This window comes from Vulpes vulpes, chromosome 5 (genome assembly GCF_048418805.1).
Source record: "Vulpes vulpes isolate BD-2025 chromosome 5, VulVul3, whole genome shotgun sequence".
NCBI lineage: Eukaryota > Metazoa > Chordata > Mammalia > Carnivora > Canidae > Vulpes > Vulpes vulpes.
Window position 1 is genome coordinate 91,308,335 of NC_132784.1, and position 20,419 is coordinate 91,328,753.

General features: G+C 49.6%; 1 protein-coding gene across 1 annotated transcript; it reads left to right on the forward strand.

Moving 5' to 3' along the window:
- Window positions 1-10,259: 10,259 nt before the first annotated feature.
- Window positions 10,260-14,416, forward strand: BTG2 (BTG anti-proliferation factor 2). The gene is made up of 2 exons (XM_025991658.2): window positions 10,260-10,556; window positions 11,868-14,416. Exons 1-2 carry the CDS (start codon window positions 10,403-10,405, stop codon window positions 12,200-12,202), a joined length of 489 nt encoding a protein of 162 aa, XP_025847443.1. The 5' UTR covers window positions 10,260-10,402; the 3' UTR covers window positions 12,203-14,416.
- Window positions 14,417-20,419: the final 6,003 nt, after the last annotated feature.

Genomic DNA, 20,419 nt, shown 5'->3' on the forward strand with positions numbered 1-20,419 from the left:
GGGGTTTATCCTGGGCCCCCCGGGAGTGAGGATGAGGAGGGTTTACAACGTGTCTGTCCTCTACGTTTGAGAAAGAGGCAATAAATCCAGCCTCAGATCTGCTGCTGCCCCCAAGTCCATGTGTTTCCCTGTAGAGTTTCCGACACTTTCACACCTTCTAGCACCACTGGAGAAGGCCCAGAGGGTAAAGGTGTGGGAGGTCACATTCTTGGGGGGCCTCCAGGATCATAGACTTTTAACAGATAGTTTCCATCCTTTTGCTCCGATGATACACCTAGGGAGTCACAGAAGCAAACACACATCACTGGGGACCTTTCCAGCCAAATACCGGTCTGGCCATCTGTCCACATCCCACCCAGCCCCAGCCCCCCTACCTCTTCTGTCCTTCACTCTCTTTCTCTCGTACACCCTCAGCCATCCTGCCTTCTCTTGCCATGACCCTACCACAGGCCAGGCTGGTGAAGGAAGGAAGGACACCAGAGCGTTCCTTTGCCTGTGGATGCTTGTGGGTCAGTAGGACATAGCAGCTGAGGAGCAACCCTCAGGGAAAAAGCTGTCTTGAGAAGCAGATTCCCCCCTCCATTGGGCCTGGCATACTGTCAGCCTCAGTTACAAGTTTGATGAATTAATAAGACTTTCCAGCTCTCTCGCAGAGGGAGGAGAGGGAGTCTGCAAGAGGCAACATGATGCACAATGATGTAGGGGGGATGAAGGGGTGAATTTGGGGAACACAAAGCAGTGCCTAAGAGCCCAAGTCCAAGAACCTGGAGGCCTCACCCCTCCAAGCCACAGAGATCACCCTGTGGTCTCCCAGCTGCCACCCCTGTGCCCACTCCTCACCCCCCCACCCCCAGAGAGCAGAAGTGGCAGTGTCCTGCCCCGTCCAGCACTCTGGATCTCAGGTCTCCTGGCTGAGCCCAGCTCTCCAGGCTCCAGACCTCTTTACCAGTCCTCTTTGGTGTAACAAATTACCCCATATCCTCAACTCCTCTGAACATTTTCTTTACCTCTTGAACTTAAGCCAGCTATACCCAAAGGCCCCCTTGGGGGAGCTTGTCTCTGAGTCACACCCGGAACACCTCAGACTCATGCAGAGGGGCAGAGTCCTCCTCATTCTGCATTACCTCTTCCTGGCCATTGTTCCCCATTGTTCTGTCCCCCTGGAAAGTCATCTTTGCCCTCCTGCTCAATCCTCATTGACCCAAGATCTTGCCCCAGCAAGCCTCCCAACTTTTCTCTTCACCTCAAACTCCTGCCACCACCCAAGGAAGCTTCAGCGTCTGTGTAAGCAGCTGAATTCACTCTGTCCCTGGGCTTTCACTCTCCTGGCTCCCTGTTGCCAAGTGACCATGTCCTGGTCTCAGCCTCTGGCACCCACCACTCCCTGGAATCTCGGGAGCCTGGCACCCATGGGTACCTGGTACATACTCCCTGAGTAAGTGAATAAATGAATGAGTGAATGAATGAAGTGTGTGTCACAAGACAGGAGTCTGGAAAGTGGAAAGAGCACAGACTGAGTGGGAGATTCAGGTTCTGGTCCACAAAGTCACTTTGTGACTTTGGGCATCTTTTCCCCATCTCCTGGTCTCCTTTTCTTCATCTGGAAATTTAGACATTTTGCATAGATTATTTCTGAAAACCTTGCTTCTGACAGCAATAATAAGAGCTATGGCTTATTGAGCACCTGTGATTTAGGTGTGCTAAGCACTTTCCATAGATTACCTCTCATGTACCCAATAACTCAGTGAAGATCGATTGTTCCCATTTTAAAGAAGAGAAAGTTGAGGATAAGAGAGATAACTATTTGCCTTGTCATAAGATCATAGGTGGCAGATGCAGGATGAGAGTCCAGGTTGGTCAACAAAAGCAAGTATGTCTGGGGGCACCTCGCTGGTTTAGTCTGTAGAGCATGCCACTTTTGATCTCTGGGCCATGAGTACAAGCCCCATATTGAGCGTAGAGCTTATTTAAAAGCAAAAAAACAAAAAACAAAAAGAATCCAGGTATATCTAAATGAGTTTCATGTTCTGAGATCAAAGAAGGGACTTGTCCAGTAGGACTACTGTTTGCTCTTCTAAGCTAGGCCTCTGGTTACTGAAGGTCTCTCTGACATGGCAGAGAGGGGCCTTCAAAAATCTGGCTGGCGGTGAAGACCTAGCTTTCATCTTTGGCAGGGGTGGGTTTCATCCACCCATCCAGCTCAGCCAGAAGTTGTAGGTCAGATGCTGGGGCAGGAGAAGCTAGCTGGGGGGGTCATTGCAGGAGCTCCATGGGGATGGAGCAGCTGCAGATACATCAGATAACTGTGGGCTTGGTGCTCTAATACAGGGTGTGTGAGTGGGGTCCACAGGCCACTGCAACAGAAGGGCCTGGGTTCTCATTACCAATTCAGATGCCCAGGCCCCACATCCAACTACTGAACCAGAATCTCAGGGATAGGCAGCTACATCTGAATTTTTACCAAATTCCCCAGGTGATCTGAATTACTGTCCTAGGAGGTCTTATGGTCTAGGAATTCTAATACCAGATAAGAGATTTTTAATGAATTCTGGAGGCAATGGGAAGCCACTGGAGGTTTTTAAAGCCTAAAAGTGACACAATATTATTCAAGGAAAATTAAGTCTGGCAAGCAGTCTTCAGCATGGACTGAAGTGAGGAGAGACTGGAAGATAGAATACTAGTATCAGGCTATGGCAATGGTCTAGAGGGGACAGAAGGACTGGGAGAGGCAGGGCAATGCCCATGGCCAGGCAAAAACAGGAAAGATGTTGCTGACAGAGACTTCCTAAGCCTTGGCAACTGATTATCAGGGGTAGGGTTAAAGATGTCTGCCAGGGGCTCCTGGGTGGCTCAGTGGGGTCAGCATCTGCCTTTGGCTCAGGTCATGATCCCAGGATCCTGGGATGGAACCCCATGTTCGGCTCCCTGCTCAGCTTCTCCCTCTCCCTTTGCCCCTTGCTTGTGCTCTCTCTCTCAAATAATAAAATATTTAAAAAAATAAAAATGTCTGTCAGACAGTGAACCTGATGACTAGGAAAAGAATTGTAATGCCATTGAGAGAGAGAGAGAGAGAGAGAGAAAGAGAAAGAAATTGGAAGTGGGGAAGATGGGAGAGAAGGATCTTGATTTGTTACATGTTGAGATTAAAATACTGGAAAAATATTTCAGAGATACCCAGTTCTCAATCAGAAAAAACAGCAGGCGGGAGCTCAGTTGTAAAGTTGGGGTTAGAGATTATGGTTTGGGATTTATTCTATATCAAAGACAGCATAATTTTTAAAACCCAGCATATCTCCTTGATAAATATTAACCACCACGTAGCCTCCAAAGGGCTCGACCATGGCGAACTGGGAGGACACGCTCCCTGTCTTAGGTACTTGTCAACGCTGAGCAGGAATGTGGGACCAGTGTTTGCATTCAGGTCTTTGAAGAGAAAGCATGATTCCAGGGTTTTTAAAAAAACAGGACACTTCCTAACAGTTAAATGTTGACAATTAATTTTTAAAATATTTAAATACTCTACAGGCCAGACAGTATATATGTGGGGTCAGCTCTGACTCTTGGGCTTCCAATTTGTGGCTTCTGAGCTACAAAGGTAGCATTTGGGGCAAAGAGTTGAGTAAATTGGGAAAACTCAGAGACTGTGATGTTGGGAACATGAGGCTCCCAAGCTCACCTGTGGGTGTGCCCGGGGCTTAGAGAGGTCCTGAGTTTTTTAGTCACTGGGTGTCTGGTGGGCTCCCAGGTAGTGGCAGCCAATGGAAACTGGCATTTGCCACAGCTGTCTCTGTTCATCACTTGGGAGTCATGTGGTGGCCACTGAGGTTCCAGCTTAAATGCCAATTTGGGGAGGAGCCTGCAGCCTTCACCCTACCACCCCCTGTTCCTCCCTCCCTGGAAAGATGCCCTGTACCCCAGAGGGTCTGAGTCCTGGCCGGAGGAGGCATCTTGTTGAGCACATCCCAGATGATGCTTACCTTCCTATCAGGAAGTGATTCTGTTGTCTAATATAGGTATTTTGGGTACCATTAAATCTTCTTTTGCTTCTATCTTCAGATCGAGTGGAGGAAGGGTTACTTTGTAGTTTTCAGACCCATCTCCACTCCTCCACAGGTTCTCAGAAAGGGTCCTGGGGGCACTTGGAACTTGTTGTGACCCAGAGATTAGGAAACTCTTCACCTATTTATATTTTACCAAGTCTGTCTTTGGCCCAGATGGGTAGTTTTCCAGCTAGCCCTCAACTCTAATCATCTTTGCATTAGTAATTTCTGTTCCCTATTCTTGGTTCACTTTGAGGCAGGTGAAGGGGTTTAAAGACAGAAATTTTTAAAAGAGCTCACATCCTCACTTTCATACAGTCTTCATTAACAAGCTTGGAGAACAATGTCATTTTCTTCTATCTTTGATTCCTGTTTCTGGTTGTAAAGAATAACTCCAGAGGTTCCTCAAGCAGTTAAAAATAGAGCTAGCCTATGACCCAGCAATTGCACTACTGGGTATTTACCCCAAAGAGACAGATGCAGTGAAATGCCAGGACACCTGCACCCCAATGTTTATAGCACCAATGTCCACAGTAGCCAAACTGTAGGAGGAACTGAGATGTCCTTCAACAGATGAAAGGATAAAGAAGATGTGATATATAATATATGTGTGTGTGTGCGTATATATATATACATATATATATATATACACACACACACACATACATACCATGGAATATTACCCATCAGAAAGAACAAATATCTACCATTTGTTTCAACATGGATGGAACTGGAGGGTATTATGTTGAATGAAATAAGTCAATCAGAGAAAATCCATCATTGTATGGCTTCACTCATACGGGGAATATAAGAAATAGTAAAAGGGACCAAAAGGGAAAGGAGGAAAACTGAGTGGGGAAAAATTAGAGAGGAAGACAAACCATGAGAGATTCCTAACTCTAGGAAATGAACAAAGGGTTGCAGAAGGGCAGGGGGATGGGGGGTTGGGGTAACTGGGTGATGGGCACTGAAGAGAGCACTTGATGGGATAAGCAAGGGGTGTTATACTATATGCTGGCAAATTGAATTTAAATTAAAAAAAAAAAAAGAATAACTCTCAGACTGGCTGGCCTAGAGCTGCCCTTGAAAAGGATGACTTTGTGAGATGACACAGAGCCCTGAAGATGTCCTGGACATTACCCAGCAAGGCTCACAAAGAGTGATGAAGACATTTGGCAGTATTTCCAGCTTGAGTAGGAAGTGAGGAAGAGGCATCTGGCCCTCCTGGGGTAGTGTTTCTTATCAGCTCTGGACAACTGAATGAGGCTGTCACCAGGGAGGTCTGAAAAGAGGAAAGATCAAATTAGCATCTATACCAGCCACACTCAGACATACCCCGCCAAATCTACTCTCTCCGCCAAAACACACACTCCACCAAAATATCCACACTTCGCATGAAATGACATTCCTCTGTGTCTACTATTTTAAGCGCATTTTAACATCTACAAACATATATCCATGTTCCCTCCTACTCTTGAACATCAGAGCGCACAACACATTGAAGTGTATACTCACTCAGATATATTTATATATGCTGTCCTCCCTGCCCATGCTGATGCACACACACACATACACACACACACACACACACACACACACGCTTGTGCACGCATACAGAGACCCGTGAGTACTACACACTGCACAGAGTGGGAGTGAGCTGATGTCATCCTTGTAGAATACCTCAGCTCAGCTCTGCCAACAGATTAGCTTTGCTCAGCCTCAGGATTCCACATGTGATCAGGAAACTGAGAGGTAATCTTGGCAATTACGCCAAGGCCTTAGAGGCCTAACAGGACACTGGGAAAGATGAGTCGTACACAAGGATCTGGCTGCTCCTAAGGAGTGGAGAGCAAGCCTGTGTGATGACCCCACAGACAAGGCCAGAGCTGAGGCCTGAGGAGAGCGACCCTGTCCTGAGTGGGATGCCATGTTTCACTCTACAGTGGTCCACATAGGTGGTCCATCCAAGTGGGTAAGATGGGCATGCAGGACCAGGAAGTCAGCAGGTCAGGCTCACATGGCTCAGAAGTTTCTGATCCAGATGAGGCATGAACTGATGTCCACCCCCACCCTCACCACTACCTGCCCACTTGACAATGGGTAGAGTCAGAGGTTGGCACAGTATGTCAGGGCATTTCATGTTCAAAATTCAACTCTAGGCCCAGGATTCCTGGGTGGCTCAGCGGTTGAGCATCTGCCTTTGACTCAGGGTGTGATCCCGGGGTCCTGGGATCAAGTCCCACATTGGGCTCCCTGCAGGGAACCTGCTTCTCCCTCTGCCTGTGTCTCTGCCTCTCTTTCTGTGTCTCTCATAAATAAATAAATAAATAAATAAATAAATCTTTAAAAAAAATCAACTCCAGGCCCTTGGTAGAAGGGGATTGGGTAGAAGGGGAAGAAATGAATGAGGAGGAAGAGGAGCAGGAAGAAGGCGGGGTGGAGGGAGGGACCCACTGTCTTTATGCTGATGCTCCAGTTATACCTTGACCATGCCAAGGAATGGGAAGCAGAAAGCAACATGCAAAGGGAAGAAGTGTAACCTGAACTTTTAGGTTCATAGAGTCCTTAGAAATTAAGGACTTCATTGGCTTCTAAGGATCCTGGTCCTAGCAACTGAAGGGCAGTTTCAGGAGATTTCAAAAATACTTTGGACAACTATACTGTATCTGCTCTTAGAAGAAACTGATTGAGAATCCAAATCCTGAATTGGGTATAATTACAATGCATAGTGACTTGGGAACTTTAAGTGTGGGAAAAATTAAACCTCCTCTCCCTAGGCTTGTGAGTAGAAAGAACAGATGAGAAAGTAGGGGGAGTGCCTTCTGGTTCCTAAGGATGTCCTATACAAAGTTCAGGAGCCAATCACCAATAAGGAGGCAAAGACACACCTAGGTAGTGGAGGAGGGACCATGTGGGACTATGGGCCGTGCCATTTTAACAACAGTGCAAAGATTCCATGGGCCAATGAAAAGAGCGCCATATTTGATGTGGGCAAAATCTGGTCCTGGGTCTATTGAGAACTAGATTTGTGACTTGATGAGTGATACAAAAATCTACATAAGGGGGGACACCTGGGTGGCTCAGGGGTTAAGCGCATCCCTTTGGCTAGGGGTGTGATCCTGGAGTCCCAGGATCGAGTCCTGCATTGGACTTCCTGCATGGAGCCTCCTTCTCCCTCTGCCTGTGTCTCTGCCTCTCTCTCTCTCTGTGTCTCTCATGAATAAATAAATAAAATCTTTTAAAAAAAATCTACATAAGGACAGAGTTCTATTTACTAAGGCCAAAAAAGCGGGTGATGATCTGCCAAAAGATTAAAAAAAAAAAAAAATCAGTTCTAGACAAAAACAAAGCCCAGAACACCCAACCTTTGTCAAAGACACACCCAGGCAGATGTTAAGTATTTTCAGATTTAGGTGCTAAACCACCCTGTTCACCTATCTATATTTTAATCTGTTTCCCTGATTTCCTTGGTGGTTGCCTTAGGTCAATTCTGGTCTGAGCAACACCTACTCTCCCTGGATGACATATTGTAGGGTCATCCTGTTTCCACTCCAACCCTGTTTTCTGTAACAAATCATTTTCCTCTCAGCAACCAGAGGGAAGAGTCTCATCTAGCCTGACCCAGCTTTGGAGAAGAGCTGGTTAAGAGGCACATCTCCTGGATGTGTTTCAGGGCATCTTGATGAGCTATATGAAGCAGTGGACCAGAATATTTGAAATCTAAACTGTTCTGGACAAATGTAGGACAAATGAGCATAGTAACTTATTTTCAAGCAGCCTGCCAACTGATGTTGAGATAAGATGTCAACCTCTAAAAATATCACTAATAATATCAAACGATAGATTATAAATGCCACATAAATGGTATGGATAACATTAATTCTGTAGTGGGAGAATGGTTAGTGCAGGTTTTCAGGGTACAAAACCAAGCTCCAGCTGTGCCTTCAGGATTGTGGGAGGGAGATTGGGAGAGGCAAGAAGGAGGCAGTGAGATAGATGTCCAGGACATAATGGCATGAGCCAAGGTGCAGCAGAGCCAGGTGTATTCAGGCATACATGAAATGGGGACCATGTTACAGGGCAGGGATGGGGATCATGGGCAAAATGTTGAGGGCTTTGGGCTGCAGAGCTGTTCTGATGCTTAGAGAATAGTGAGGAGAATGACCCTGGAACACAAAGTGGCAGAAACCTAAAAAGGTGGATGAGGTCTTTTTTAAGATGAAAGATTAGGCAAGATATTAGGCAAAGGAGTCCAGACTTAATGCAGTAGACAAATGAGGGTGGAGAGTGTCTTAGAATGATCTGAGCGAAAGAGTAAGTGAATACAGACTTTTGGGAATACAGCTCTACTAACAATGGAAAGGGTAATTTGGGGGATGAGATCTGACAAGTCTACTGCAATCATCTAGATAGGAAGAAGCAAGAGGTCTTGTGGCTAGATCAAGAAGTCAAAAGTTAGGGGGCAGCCTGAGTGGCTAAGCAGTTTAGCACCACCTTCAGCCCAGGGCCTGATCCTGGAGACCCGGGATCGAGTCCTGCATCAGGCTCCCTGCATGGAGCCTGCTTCTCCCTCTGCCTGTGTCTCTGCCTCTCTCTCTCTCTGCCTCTCTCTCTCTCTCTCTCTCTCTCTCTGTGTGTGTCTCTCATCAATCAATCAATAAAATCTTAAAAAAAAAAAGTCAAAAGTTAGGGTGAGTTTTCAGGTTGGAGTGCCTGGGCAAGTGATGGTATCTTTGACTAGGAAGGTAGCTGGGGAGGACAGTGGAATTAGACTGACACTGAGCTGGTGGCTGGACACCTAAGGGGCGGGACAGAGCAGGAGGTGGTAGCAGGAGGATGAAGGGACACACACTATGCAGATGTGACAGTCAGGGGTGAAAAAGTAAACATCAGAGTGGATATCATCATAAACAGGGTTTCTCTGAGGAAGGCAATTGGAGAGAAAAGGGAAAGGAGTGTGGGAACACAGAGAGGGAACAGGGGCAGGAGGGGATCCAGGGCAGACAGAGCTGGGGAAGGGAGGCTGAGAAGTCTGGCGTCAGGTGCCCAGGAAAAGGAGGAGGGATTGCCTCTAGAGGTGGTCACCAGGACCCAGAGTTCAAGAAAAGTAAGAATTTACAGGCGCCATTGGGTTTGATTCACCTAGCAAATAAATATGGAGCACCTACTATGCCAGACCCCAGGATGTTGGTTAGAAGTTAGCTTGATGGAGGGGACATCTGGCCAGCGCCTGAGATGGTGCCCAGCGCCGGGGCACCATCACAGGCGCTGGGCACAGTGGTGCATGTGGACCCTGGAGACTGAGGCTGGATTCTTTACCCAGGAGACCGTGTTTACAAAAGCTTCAGTCCATAAGAAGGATGAACAGGAGAGAGAGGGCTGGGGGAAGCGGGAAGGAGAAAGAAGTGGATGGGAAATTGTGTACAGTTGAGAGCTGAACACTTATTTTAAAATGTTGGCATTTAAAAGAAAGCGAGAGCAAGGAAAATACCTTGGGCAGACAGAAAAGTCTTACAACATCTCCCTCACCCTAAGAGAGGTAAGACATGGACGCTACTAGGCAAGAGAAAGGCACCGGTGTAGAGGAAGCACGGAGCTTTATCGGAGGAGGTGGGACTCTCCTCGAAGCAAATAAAAGGTTTAGTTCCCATTCCCGAAGAGCCCAGGGAAGCCTATTTCACAAACACAGCAAAGCGGTGAAATGGTGACAAAGCGTCCGGGTGAGTGGTTGTGACATTGGAAAACGTGGGAGCCAGAAAAGGGACCTCGTGGGAGAGGTGGTATCAGCAAAGCCTCTTGGAAGAGGTGGCGGGGACCTCAGCGTGGAAGGACTGGCGGAGGAGAGCCGCAGGCATCCCAGGTTGGGGCGACCTGGACGCAGCCCTCGCCCCCGGGAGGCCTGGGCCCCTCCCTGGCTCCCCCTCTTCTCCCCGCGCCACCCACGGCCAGCGAGCGCGGCTCGGGTTCCCAGCAGTGACGTCAGCGGGCGATGACCTCAGCGCCGAGGAGGCGGCGGGGGCGGGGCGGGGCGGGGGCTGGCGGCCGGGCCGGGCCCGGGAGCGCGGGGCGGGGCGGGGCGCGGCGGGGCGGGGCGCCAGCCCGAACCCGCCCCATCCGCTGGCCGCTGCCAATGGGGGCCGCCGCGGGCGCCCCCGCCTCTCGGAACAGTATGAAAGGCGCGTCCCGGGTAAAGTCCCGGCAGAGTCGAGCCGCCGCGCCGCGAGCCGTCCCGCGAGCGAGGCGGCACGTCCCACCGAGGCCTCCCGCTGCTGCTCGCCGCCGCCGCCGCCGCCGCCGCCGCCGCCGCCGCCGCCGCCGCCGCCGCCGCCGCCGCCGCCGCCGCCCCCCGAGCTGCGCACGACATGAGCCAGGCCCGCTGGACCGGGGAGAGAGCAGACATGCTCCCGGAGATCGCCGCCGCCGTGGGCTTCCTCTCCAGCCTCCTGAGGACCCGGGGCTGCGTGAGCGAGCAGAGACTAAGGGTTTTCAGCAGAGCTCTCCAGGAGGCGCTAACCGGTGAGCGCTCGCCGAGCGTCCCGCGTCCGTCCAGCCCCGCCGCTGGGCTCCCCCCGACCCCCACCCCGGCCCCCTTCCAGCCTGGGCCGTCTTGCCTTCCTCCTCGGGCAGGGCTCCCGTCGCGAGCAGTCCGGGCCTCGGTTTCCCCCAGCCCCGAGGGCGGCCGGCACCCCCCTCCACTCCCCTGGGCCGCATCGCCCCGCCCGGCCCTGAGCTCGCCCCCCCGGGACGGCCCGGGCCCGGCGCGCTCCTCCACACTGTCGCGGGCGCAGGCACCGGCTTTTGCCCGGGAGAAGAGGCGCCTGCGGGCCCGAGTGCGAGCTCCCCCCTTACCGAGATTCTCCGGGGCCGCGCGGACGGGCCAGTCCGGCCAGCCATGGGTCGTTATGGGGCAAGGAGGTGCCACCGAGCTTCTCAACGACCTGTCCTCGGCCGTGGATCCGCCGTGGACCTCCGGGCTGCGCGGGCTGCGCTGTGCCCGGGCCGGTTGTTACTTGCTGGAAGTTGGGATCCCGGCGCCCTCTGTATACTTTGGCTCCCCTTAGCCATCTGCCACTCGTTAGGGTCCTGAGAAAGCCTTGCAGGTAGTAACTGCGCTCTGCTGGCCTGTGTGCTGGGGCAGTGTGAAACGGGAGGCCGGCGAGAGATAAGCAACCAGGGGAGACCTATCTCTCAGCTGTTTCTAGCGGGTTAGGCGCTGGTCTCGGGCAGCGATAGCCATCTCCGAACTTGCCCACACAGATCCTGCCTTCTGAGGAGCAACATACGTTTCATCAAAAACAACCCAGCTTTGGCTCCCTAGCCACTGCAGAGGGTCTCTGGCTTTTGAGGGAGGCAAGAGGGAGCCTCTGAGGCCCAGGGTGGGAGACACAATGACTTGCTGTGGATCCACAGCAACGATGGCAGCCTTCCTGGCCTTGCAACTTCAGCTCGTCTGTCTCCAGGAGCACTGCCTGGACATGTCCTCGGGTCCCACCCCTCCTTCTTAACTGGAGGGTGTGTGTGTGTGTGCGTGCTAACAGCAATACACTGTCTGCTTGGGATTGCCCCAGAACTATGGGGACTGCCTCCCCATATACACTCACATCCTTGCCTAGAAGGAGTGAGGAAGGAATCCCATATAATTTCCTCTGCTTTGGTGGCAGGAGGGTTCCAGGAGGATCCTGGAACTCATGAAAAACCACGTTGCTTTCTTAAAATCTCTGGGTTCCTTCCTCTACTCTATCCCTTCATTCCCATCCCACCCTGGGGGTAGCCTCCACAGCCCAGCTACTCTAACCAAGCCATCTCCCTCTTGTTCCATCCCCACAGAGCACTACAAACACCATTGGTTTCCTGAGAAGCCATCCAAGGGCTCAGGCTACCGCTGCATTCGCATCAACCATAAGATGGACCCCATTATCAGCAAGGTGGCCAGCCAGATCGGACTCAGCCAGCCCCAGCTGCACCGGCTGCTGCCCAGTGAGCTGACCCTGTGGGTGGACCCCTACGAGGTGTCCTACCGCATCGGGGAGGATGGCTCCATCTGCGTCCTGTACGAGGAGGCCCCTGTGGCTGCCTCCTATGGGCTCCTCACCTGCAAGAACCAAATGATGCTGGGCCGGAGCAGCCCCTCGAAAAACTATGTGATGGCAGTCTCCAGTTAGATCCCCTGCCACCCCTGACCAGGCACTCTACTGTACTCATTCTGCCGTGACAACAGGCCACTGAATACCTCAACCTGGGGAACTGTATTTTAAATGAAGATATATATATATATATATATATATATATATATATATATATATTTTTTTTTTTTTTAAGAAAAGAGAAGAAAAACCCAAAAGATTTTTTTTTTAAAGAAAAAATCCTTAAAGGGAGCTGCTTGGAAGTGGTCTCCCCAGGTGCCTTTGGAGAGAACTGTTGGGGCTGGAGTCTGGGAGCCAGTGCCTGCCTACAAGGGGGTGGTTAGTGAGGGGGTGGGCCTAACCAGGGCGAGGCGGGAGAAGCTTGGCTGGCCTCCCCAGGAAGATATGAGAGGGAGCAAGCAAGGTTAGCAACTGTGAATGAGAACGGGTCAAGAGCTGCCCTGCGGTAGGGAGAAACGCCGAATCCAGACCTCTTGCTGTCCTGAGCAGGACATCTGCATCCCTGGCCCCGCTCCTCAGGGGCATTTGAGCCTGGACTTCAGTTATGCTTTGTGGCCTAATCTTCTCTTTTATTTTTCCAGTGAGATCCAAGGCAGAGAGTGAAAAGGCCTCTCCTGATCGCTTCTGTCCTAAGCAGCTTTTCTTGAAATCATGACTTGTTTCTGATTCTATGCTCAGGGGCCTGTAGATGTTGCTTCCCAGGCAGGAAACAAAAGCTTTTTGTTTTATGGGGGTCAGGGGAGTAAGGCAGGAGTTAGAGGTTGTTGGGGTTGGGATGGAAGGGTACTCTGCACAAAACCTTCGCTTTGCTGTGTGCTGCTTTGTGTGTGAGTACGTGTGCTGAATAATTTGGGGATGATTTGCAATGGAATTTGGGGACCCAAGGAGTATCCACTGGGGATATTTGTTTTTGGTCAAAATCCTTCTTTTTGGAACCACAGGAAAGTCCTGATGCTGCTGCCATTAGCCCTTCAAGAGTTGGCTCAAAAGCTCTGGGGAACTCCAGGTTCTTTATTACTGCCTTTTTAAAAGCACAACACTCCTCCCTGACTCTCCTGCTCTTGTCCCTTTCTGGTTGGGTCACCGAACTACCCAGTTTTCCAGAACAAGAGCTCTCTCTCACTCACTGTGCAATATGGCCTCCTGGGTCCTTCCTGAAGAGAACTGCCTCTCAGAACCTCCTGGTGCCCTGGAGGGGCTTAGGGAATGCTCCCTCTGTCTTCATCCACAGGACTCTGGATGGCTGGTCAGCCTTGCAGGTATTCCTGGACTGAAGCGAGAATGAGCCAAGTTCTTCAGGACTACTTGGTATTCTTGTAGGGCTGACACTAAAAGCCACAGTCCTGGGCATAGTTTTTTGTTTTTTCCCTTTCCCCTTTTCCCTGGTGCTCAGAGCACCTGTGGGGAAGTTGCTGCCTCTCAGTACAATCCAAGTTTGTCTGTAGATTTGTGCAATATTTACTGTTTTGGGTTGGAGCCAGTGGAAATCTAGACTGGGAAAGAATCCCTTCCTTGGGTTTTTCAGTGATGTTGAGTGAGGGGTTCTCAGAAGGTCTTGAGTTTTGCAAACCCGAATCACTTTAGAAGGACACAGCTAGAGCCTCTAGTTGACCTGGCTACCCTCCTGTCCAGCCTGCCAGGCTGTTGGCCCCCTGGTGAGGAAACTTTCTTCCCTACCTAGGGGGTCCCTACTCCCCTGCTGATCCCCTCCCCTGGATCCCTGAACTACTCAGTTCTGAACACAAAGGTGCTATTTACCAAACACTGTCCCTACTGATTCCTGCCAGCTCTGCCTCCTTGTCAACTCTAGACTCCGAGCCACCTTCCCAGACCCTGCTTCAACATTTCTTGCTTTAGAGGTGACTTTAGGCCGACAGACCCAAGAGCTCCTTTTCTGGCCTGTGGATGGAAACGAAGCTGTGAATCTGCAAATTGTGGTGTGGCATCTAGTCTGCAAACAGGTCCCCGCCTTTCTAGAAGCAGCCTCACAGTCTCATGCTTCATCTGTCTTTTTTGATGTTCACTTTAAAAACAAAACACCCAGAGCTGGACTGTTGAGCAGGCCTGTCTCTCCTATTAAGTAAAAATAAATAGTCGTACGTTTGTAAGCTATTGTGACAGAAAAGACAAGGGTTACGAATTGTATGATAGTGTTTTTATAAGGAAGAATGTACAATTTTATGGACAAATGTATGCTGTTTTTGTTACTTTAATAAAAATGTAGCAGATGAAGCCGAGTGGTAATAGAGAAGGGCACATTCCCGCATCACTAAGCCGTTTCCTCAGATCCAGATCCTTTCTTGATGTCTCAGTATTTCTCTTCGGCAATACCCTGAAGACCTGGAGCACATGGCTAGGATAAAAAATCTAGTTGTGTGAACTCCTTGCTTCATCTTTGAGTGCCTGTTCTCACTTCCCTGTGAAGATGCTAGAGGGGGCCTGTTCTAGACTGAGCACTCCTGAGCCTGGCCGGGCCTCAGCCACGCTCACTTGCTCATTCAGCACCTCTATACTGTCCATCAGCCTGAGGGAGTGAAAATATTACATATGATTGAGTCTCAGACCGAGATGGTGAGCAGGGGCACTGAACCAGTTCCCAGATTGGGGCAGAATTGTTTGAAAGTTCCTGGGCCAGGCTCTTGTCACCTCTGGGACTGCCGTTTGGTACCCTCCATTCTGAGTAGATGAGAGCAGTTGGGCCTTAGCATCTGGGCACTGGAGCCCAACCTGTGACCAAAGGCCAAGGCTACCAGTTGGCTAAAGAGCAGCTACTCCTGACAACAAAGGTTTGTTACCAATTACTCCCCGTGGCTATACAGATAGGACATATGCAAGGAAATAAGCATAGTTTTTATCATGCCTGACTCTTGTGCTCTTGTCTGTGAGGTGGTGACACAGGCTTCTGCACTCCCTGTCCTACTTGCAAGCTCAGCCGTTCCCACTGAGGTCACAAGTACATCATTAACCTGGGCTAGTTTTTTTTTTTTTCTCGGTCAGAAGTGGGCTGTATTTAAATTACATTTTAAACACATTGATTTGTGAACAGAACTACCCCCCCCCCATCAACACACAACCTTCATTTCACACCTCCATGACCCTCATTAACAAATGTGTGGTTTGACCTGTCTTAGGTGGCAGGGGGACCAGAGAGGGCTGTGGACAGTACAGTGGAAGGGTAGAGGAGGCAGGAGATGGGGCTGGGGGAGGCCAGCTCATCTGTCTCACGAATAGAATTGGTTATAGGGACCCACTTGTGTCAAGAGGTTATTTGAAGAAATGGCCCCATTTGCGTCTGTACCTTCTAACACAAATGTCCTAGGCACTCATTTGTAAGGACCTGCCTTGTGGGATGAAAGGATGGTGTTAGGATTGCATTTTTGCCTCTCCCGGTGTGCTATCCTTGTCAGCCCGTCTTGTTTTCTAACAGGCTCCACTCAAGGAGGAGATTTCGTTGTTTTCATGTCTAAAAAGCCTGAAAGGGAGAGTTATCTGGAGGCCAAGAGAGCATCATCCACCTCTGTCTCCAAGCCAGGGAGACTGTAGAAAGGCAGATTGATTTGGGGAATCACTCTTGGCCCAGGTAGACTGACAATTCCTAGATTTACATGGGAGTGTTCTGTGATCAAGCCCCAGATTATTTTAGTTTTAATCAATTTTAGCGGCGGCAGCGGCAGTGAGCACCTCTTGGCTAGCTGGGGGCATAGAGGTGCACAGGAGCAGTTTGAGGAGTTGCTGCTGGTGGCTTTTGTGCATTCAGGGACCAGATGTTGGTCCATTCTGCTCCCAGCTTCCCCACTTGGTACACGGTGCCAGCCTGGGAGACCTAAACTCGGTCGGCTGTTTCTGGATGATAAGGCACTGTCCAGACAGTGTAGACAAGGTCTGGGAGCTGCAGATTAAGGGCCCGTCCCAGCTTCTGATAAGGATGTTTGGGTGGGGGAAGGCTTGAGGTTTCAACAAGCAAGCCCAGGGGGAAGAAACCCTCCCCTGTGAGTCTGACATCGGCCCTAGAGCAGCTTTACATGAGCAAAGATAGTTAGGACTCCTGGCTTCTAGGCCAGTACTGGCACCAAGGCCCAGCAAAGCCTAATTCGGTGGAAGGAGTTCTGGGCTGGGAGGGAGAATATATGGGTTGTAGTCCAGGTTCTTCCTAACTAGCTGTGTGAATTTGGGACAAAGCCCCTCAATTTTCCTGTCTCAGAAACTAGGGAGTTGGATTAAATGACCTCTGTTTCCTTCTTCAGCTTTTGATTCTAAATCATCTCCATTATCCTGGCAATGATGGAGGGCAAATTAGCACAATTATTATCATCATTTTCAAGTAGATGAATGGAAGCTCATTTGGGTTGGGCAGTGGAATAATAAATAGTCTTCCCCTTGCTTGAATCACACTCCAGCTCATGATAAGGTTTCCATTTCCAAGCACAATAGGCAGTACTGCAGGGGTTAGCAGCTCAGGCTGTCTAGGGATCTGACTTCACCTCTACTACCTGCCTCCTGGCTATGGCACCTGGAGCAAGATACATCAACCAGGCTTCCATTTCCCCATTTGTAAAAGGGGACTTAAGATTAGAACCCATCTTGGGGATCCCTGGGTGGCGCAGCGGTTTGGTGCCTGCCTTTGGCCCAGGGCGCGATCCTGGAGACCTGGGATCAAATCCCACATCGGGCTCCCGGTGCATGGAGCCTGCCTCTCTCTCTCTCTGTGTGACTATCATAAATTAAAAAAAAAAAAAAAAAAAAAAAAAAAAGATAAAAATATTAAAAAAAAAAAAAAGAGATTAGAACCCATCTCAAAACAGGAAGGAGGATCCAGTGAGATCTAAACCACTTGGAAGAAGGCTTGGCATATTTAAGTACTCCACCAATGAGAATTGTAGTTTTATATTGAAGTTAATCTGAATTGGTCCTGAGATGAGTAAGGATACTCTGACATTTTGATGACTGGGAGGAAATGATGATCTAAGTAGCACTTCTACTAGTGCTTCCCAGAATGGCTGCGGGTAACAACAACTGAGCAGCCCCCCGGCCTCCCCTATTGAAAGATGGTTTTCAGTCCTTTGCTGAAAAGGTTTCACAGTCCAAGGGCATGTAGCTAGCTCAGTTGATACAGCATGTGACTCTTGATCTCAGAGTCCCTGAGTTCAGGCCCCACATTGGGCATGGAGCCTACTTAAAATAAAAACAAAACAAACAAAAAATGTTCACAGTCCAAGAGCCCTTCCTATACATGACATAGGTATCATGTAGCCTATAGTAGGTACTCTATAAGAATCTGCAGAACGAATGAAGGCATTCATGTCTGATCTTGGCCATCCTTGCTGAAATGTACCATGTCCTCACCAGACATTCGATCTCATTGGCTGGAGGGAAACTCTGACCTCTTGGCTCCATGATCTGCTTGTGGATTAATACCAAACTGGGCTATGTGCTCATTCACACACACAGTGGGTGGGGAAACGAATTCTCCAATAACAACTTTGCTTATCTCCATCCTGCCCATCCGTGGAATCACACCCACGTGTTCCTTCCAGGAAGAGAGAGAAATGGGGAAGCTGAGAAGGGCAAGCCTGGTGAGTTCCAGAGAATTCTGGTTTTCTTTCTGCACCACTTATTTGCAGAGCTGGTCTGAAAAATATTTGAACTGAGTCTAAGAGGCAACCAGGTCCCTGGATAATAATCTTACACAAACAAGCATACCCTAGACGTGCTACCTATCCTTTTCCCCGATTTGAAAGAGGCCTGCTTCCCTGGGCACCCACAGCTCCAAGTCATTGCGCTCCCAGGTGAAGTGGCTCTACCACACCCTAGCCCTGTTGCCATGAACAAGGGCAGGCCTTTATTCAACCCTTGCACAGCAAACCTGACAGGCTGCCCCAGAGCACATCAGATAAGATGAGGTTATAGCTGGGCAGGTTGAAGCAAGGGCTATTTTCTTGACCAGCACCAGCAAGGAGGGGCCATTTAAAGTTCAGTTCAGTGGGCATTGGAGGAGTGAAAGGTAGAGCCAGGCCATCAGTGACTGAGGACAGCTGGACACAGGCGTGGGGAACTCAGAGAGTGAGTTCAGGCTTTGAAAAAGACCCTGCTCTTTAGCTGTCGTCTGCTGCCTCCCTGGAAGACCAGTGACACTAGATATTGAGATTTTTTTTTAGAGAAAACTGAAATATAGACATTAAAAAAAGATTTTATTTATTCATTTGATAGAGCAAGAGGGAGCACAAGCAGAGGGAACAGTAGGCAGAGGGAGAGGGAGAAGCAGGCTCCCCACTGAGCAGGGAGCCTGATGCGAGCTTGATCCCAGGACCCTGGGATCATGACCTGAGCCAAAGGCAGATGCTGAACTGACTGAGCCACCCAGGTATCCCTGAAATATAGACTTTTATTTTACATATCCCTAAGTTCTAATGATGATAACTAATTTTTTTTCAAGTGGTAAACTGCTTATAAGTACTTATTTGCATAGGCTTACAGTTTGACTTATGATAAGATTTGGACCCCATGGAATAGGGCCCCATCTCCCACACCGGAAGGAGGTTTGTGCATTGAAGGCATTGATGGCACAGAGTCACCTTGGCTGTGATCTCTTGAAGGAACATCCCACCAGGTTTCTGACAGGACCCAGGCACACATAGGGCTTCTGCTTCCCCTTCAAGGATTAGACTAGAAGCAGCTTTGCCACCCTCAACTGGTGCCCATTAACTGGTCCCTGGGCCTGTAGCCTCTGGGCCTGTGCTCAAGGAATGTTCTGACCCTTCCTACCTGCCCGCTTCTCTCTGGTTAACTCTCAAGATTCAGATCTTCTCAGTGATAGCATCCCTTCCCATGCTACTCAGTGTTTTCCTCTGTCCTAGTCTTTATAACCCTGAATTTACAGCTAGAATGTAAGCCAGGGACATTACCTGAGCAGTGCTTGGTGCTTAGTAGGTGTTAGCGAATAATTGTTGAACAGATGAATGTCAATGTTGCCAAGAATTAGGGCTAACAGATGAAAGGAATTTAGATGAGAGGTGGAAGAAAAACATCAAGTGCATTCAGGGTCTGCCAGTGAAGGGTCAGAAGAACTCAGAATAGCTAACCTGTGGTTGTATCTTCTTAAGAAAACAATCCTTTGACTCTTGTGAGCTCTTAGGTCTTTAAGCATCTGCTGTTGAAATGTAAATGTTACTTAGAGAGGGGTGGGCACACTTCAAATCATAATGTGAGAGAACCTCAGTTAGCAATTAACTCCCTAAAGTGGGCTTACCCAGAAGGTAATCACCTGGACGGATGGCTGGGCCACATGTGGTTAAGCAATTCTGACCTCGGTAGCAGGAGAGGGAGAACAGACTCCACAGACACTGAATACTGCTCTTGTCCACAGAAATCCTTCCCAGTGTTGACCTTGGAAGCCAGCTGCCGGGTGGTAGAAACACCTTTCGGCCTAAGAGTTGGGAAATAGGGGCCCTAGCTTCAGTTCCGGCAGTAACTAGTACTAGAATGTTACTCTCTGACATCTTTGACTACTGTCCCCTGCCCTCTCACCCTGAGCCTCCGTTTTCTCATCTGTAAAATGAGTCCCTTGTGCTAAATCACCTTTCACCATCTTATTTCCATTCCCAGACAGAACAGGGAACTCTGATTCTTCTGGGCTGTGTAGGCCAGCACAGAGCCCTTGGCCCACCCCATCACCCCTGAAATAACCCAACAGCCTTCTACCTGCCTCCCTACGGGACCTGGCCAGCAGCCCGGGACCACCGCAAACGTCATTTTCATTGTGCCATTCCCTTTCTGCTGCCTTTCTTTGCATTCTGAACATGTAAGATGGGAATACAAGGCTGTCCAAATATTTCCAACCCTAGACACCTTGTGAAATGGCCTGACCACACCAGGACACCACCCCCCACCTTCTCAATTCTCTTCTGCTCACCTTTCCTTGCTGCTACAACCACATTTGCAAGTCTCTCTACTCTGCCAGTTATGATGGCCCCAAATCACTCATCAGAGTACGCTGACATACTTTCTGCTAGGACATGAGCACCTGCCCGGGTGCTGAACACCCACTGCTCCCAGGCACTCTGCCTGGTGCCTTACACAAAGCCTCTCTCCTGTAATCTCCACAAGCACACTGTGAGGTCCTGTCACCTCGGGTTCACAGATGAAGGAAGCCAAGCACCAGAAACTAGAGGGGGCGGTGGTGGAAAGAGATTTCAAATCTGGATGTGTCTGACTCCAGAGTCCATGCTTCTTCCTTCC

Coding starts and splice junctions, on each gene's coding strand:
- BTG2 (XM_025991658.2), top strand. CDS start 10,403: ATGAGCCAGGCCCGCTGGACCGGGGAGAGAGCAGACATGCTCCCGGAG. Junction 10,557..11,867: donor TCTCCAGGAGGCGCTAACCG/GTGAGCGCTCGC, acceptor CCATCCCCACAG/AGCACTACAAACACCATTGG.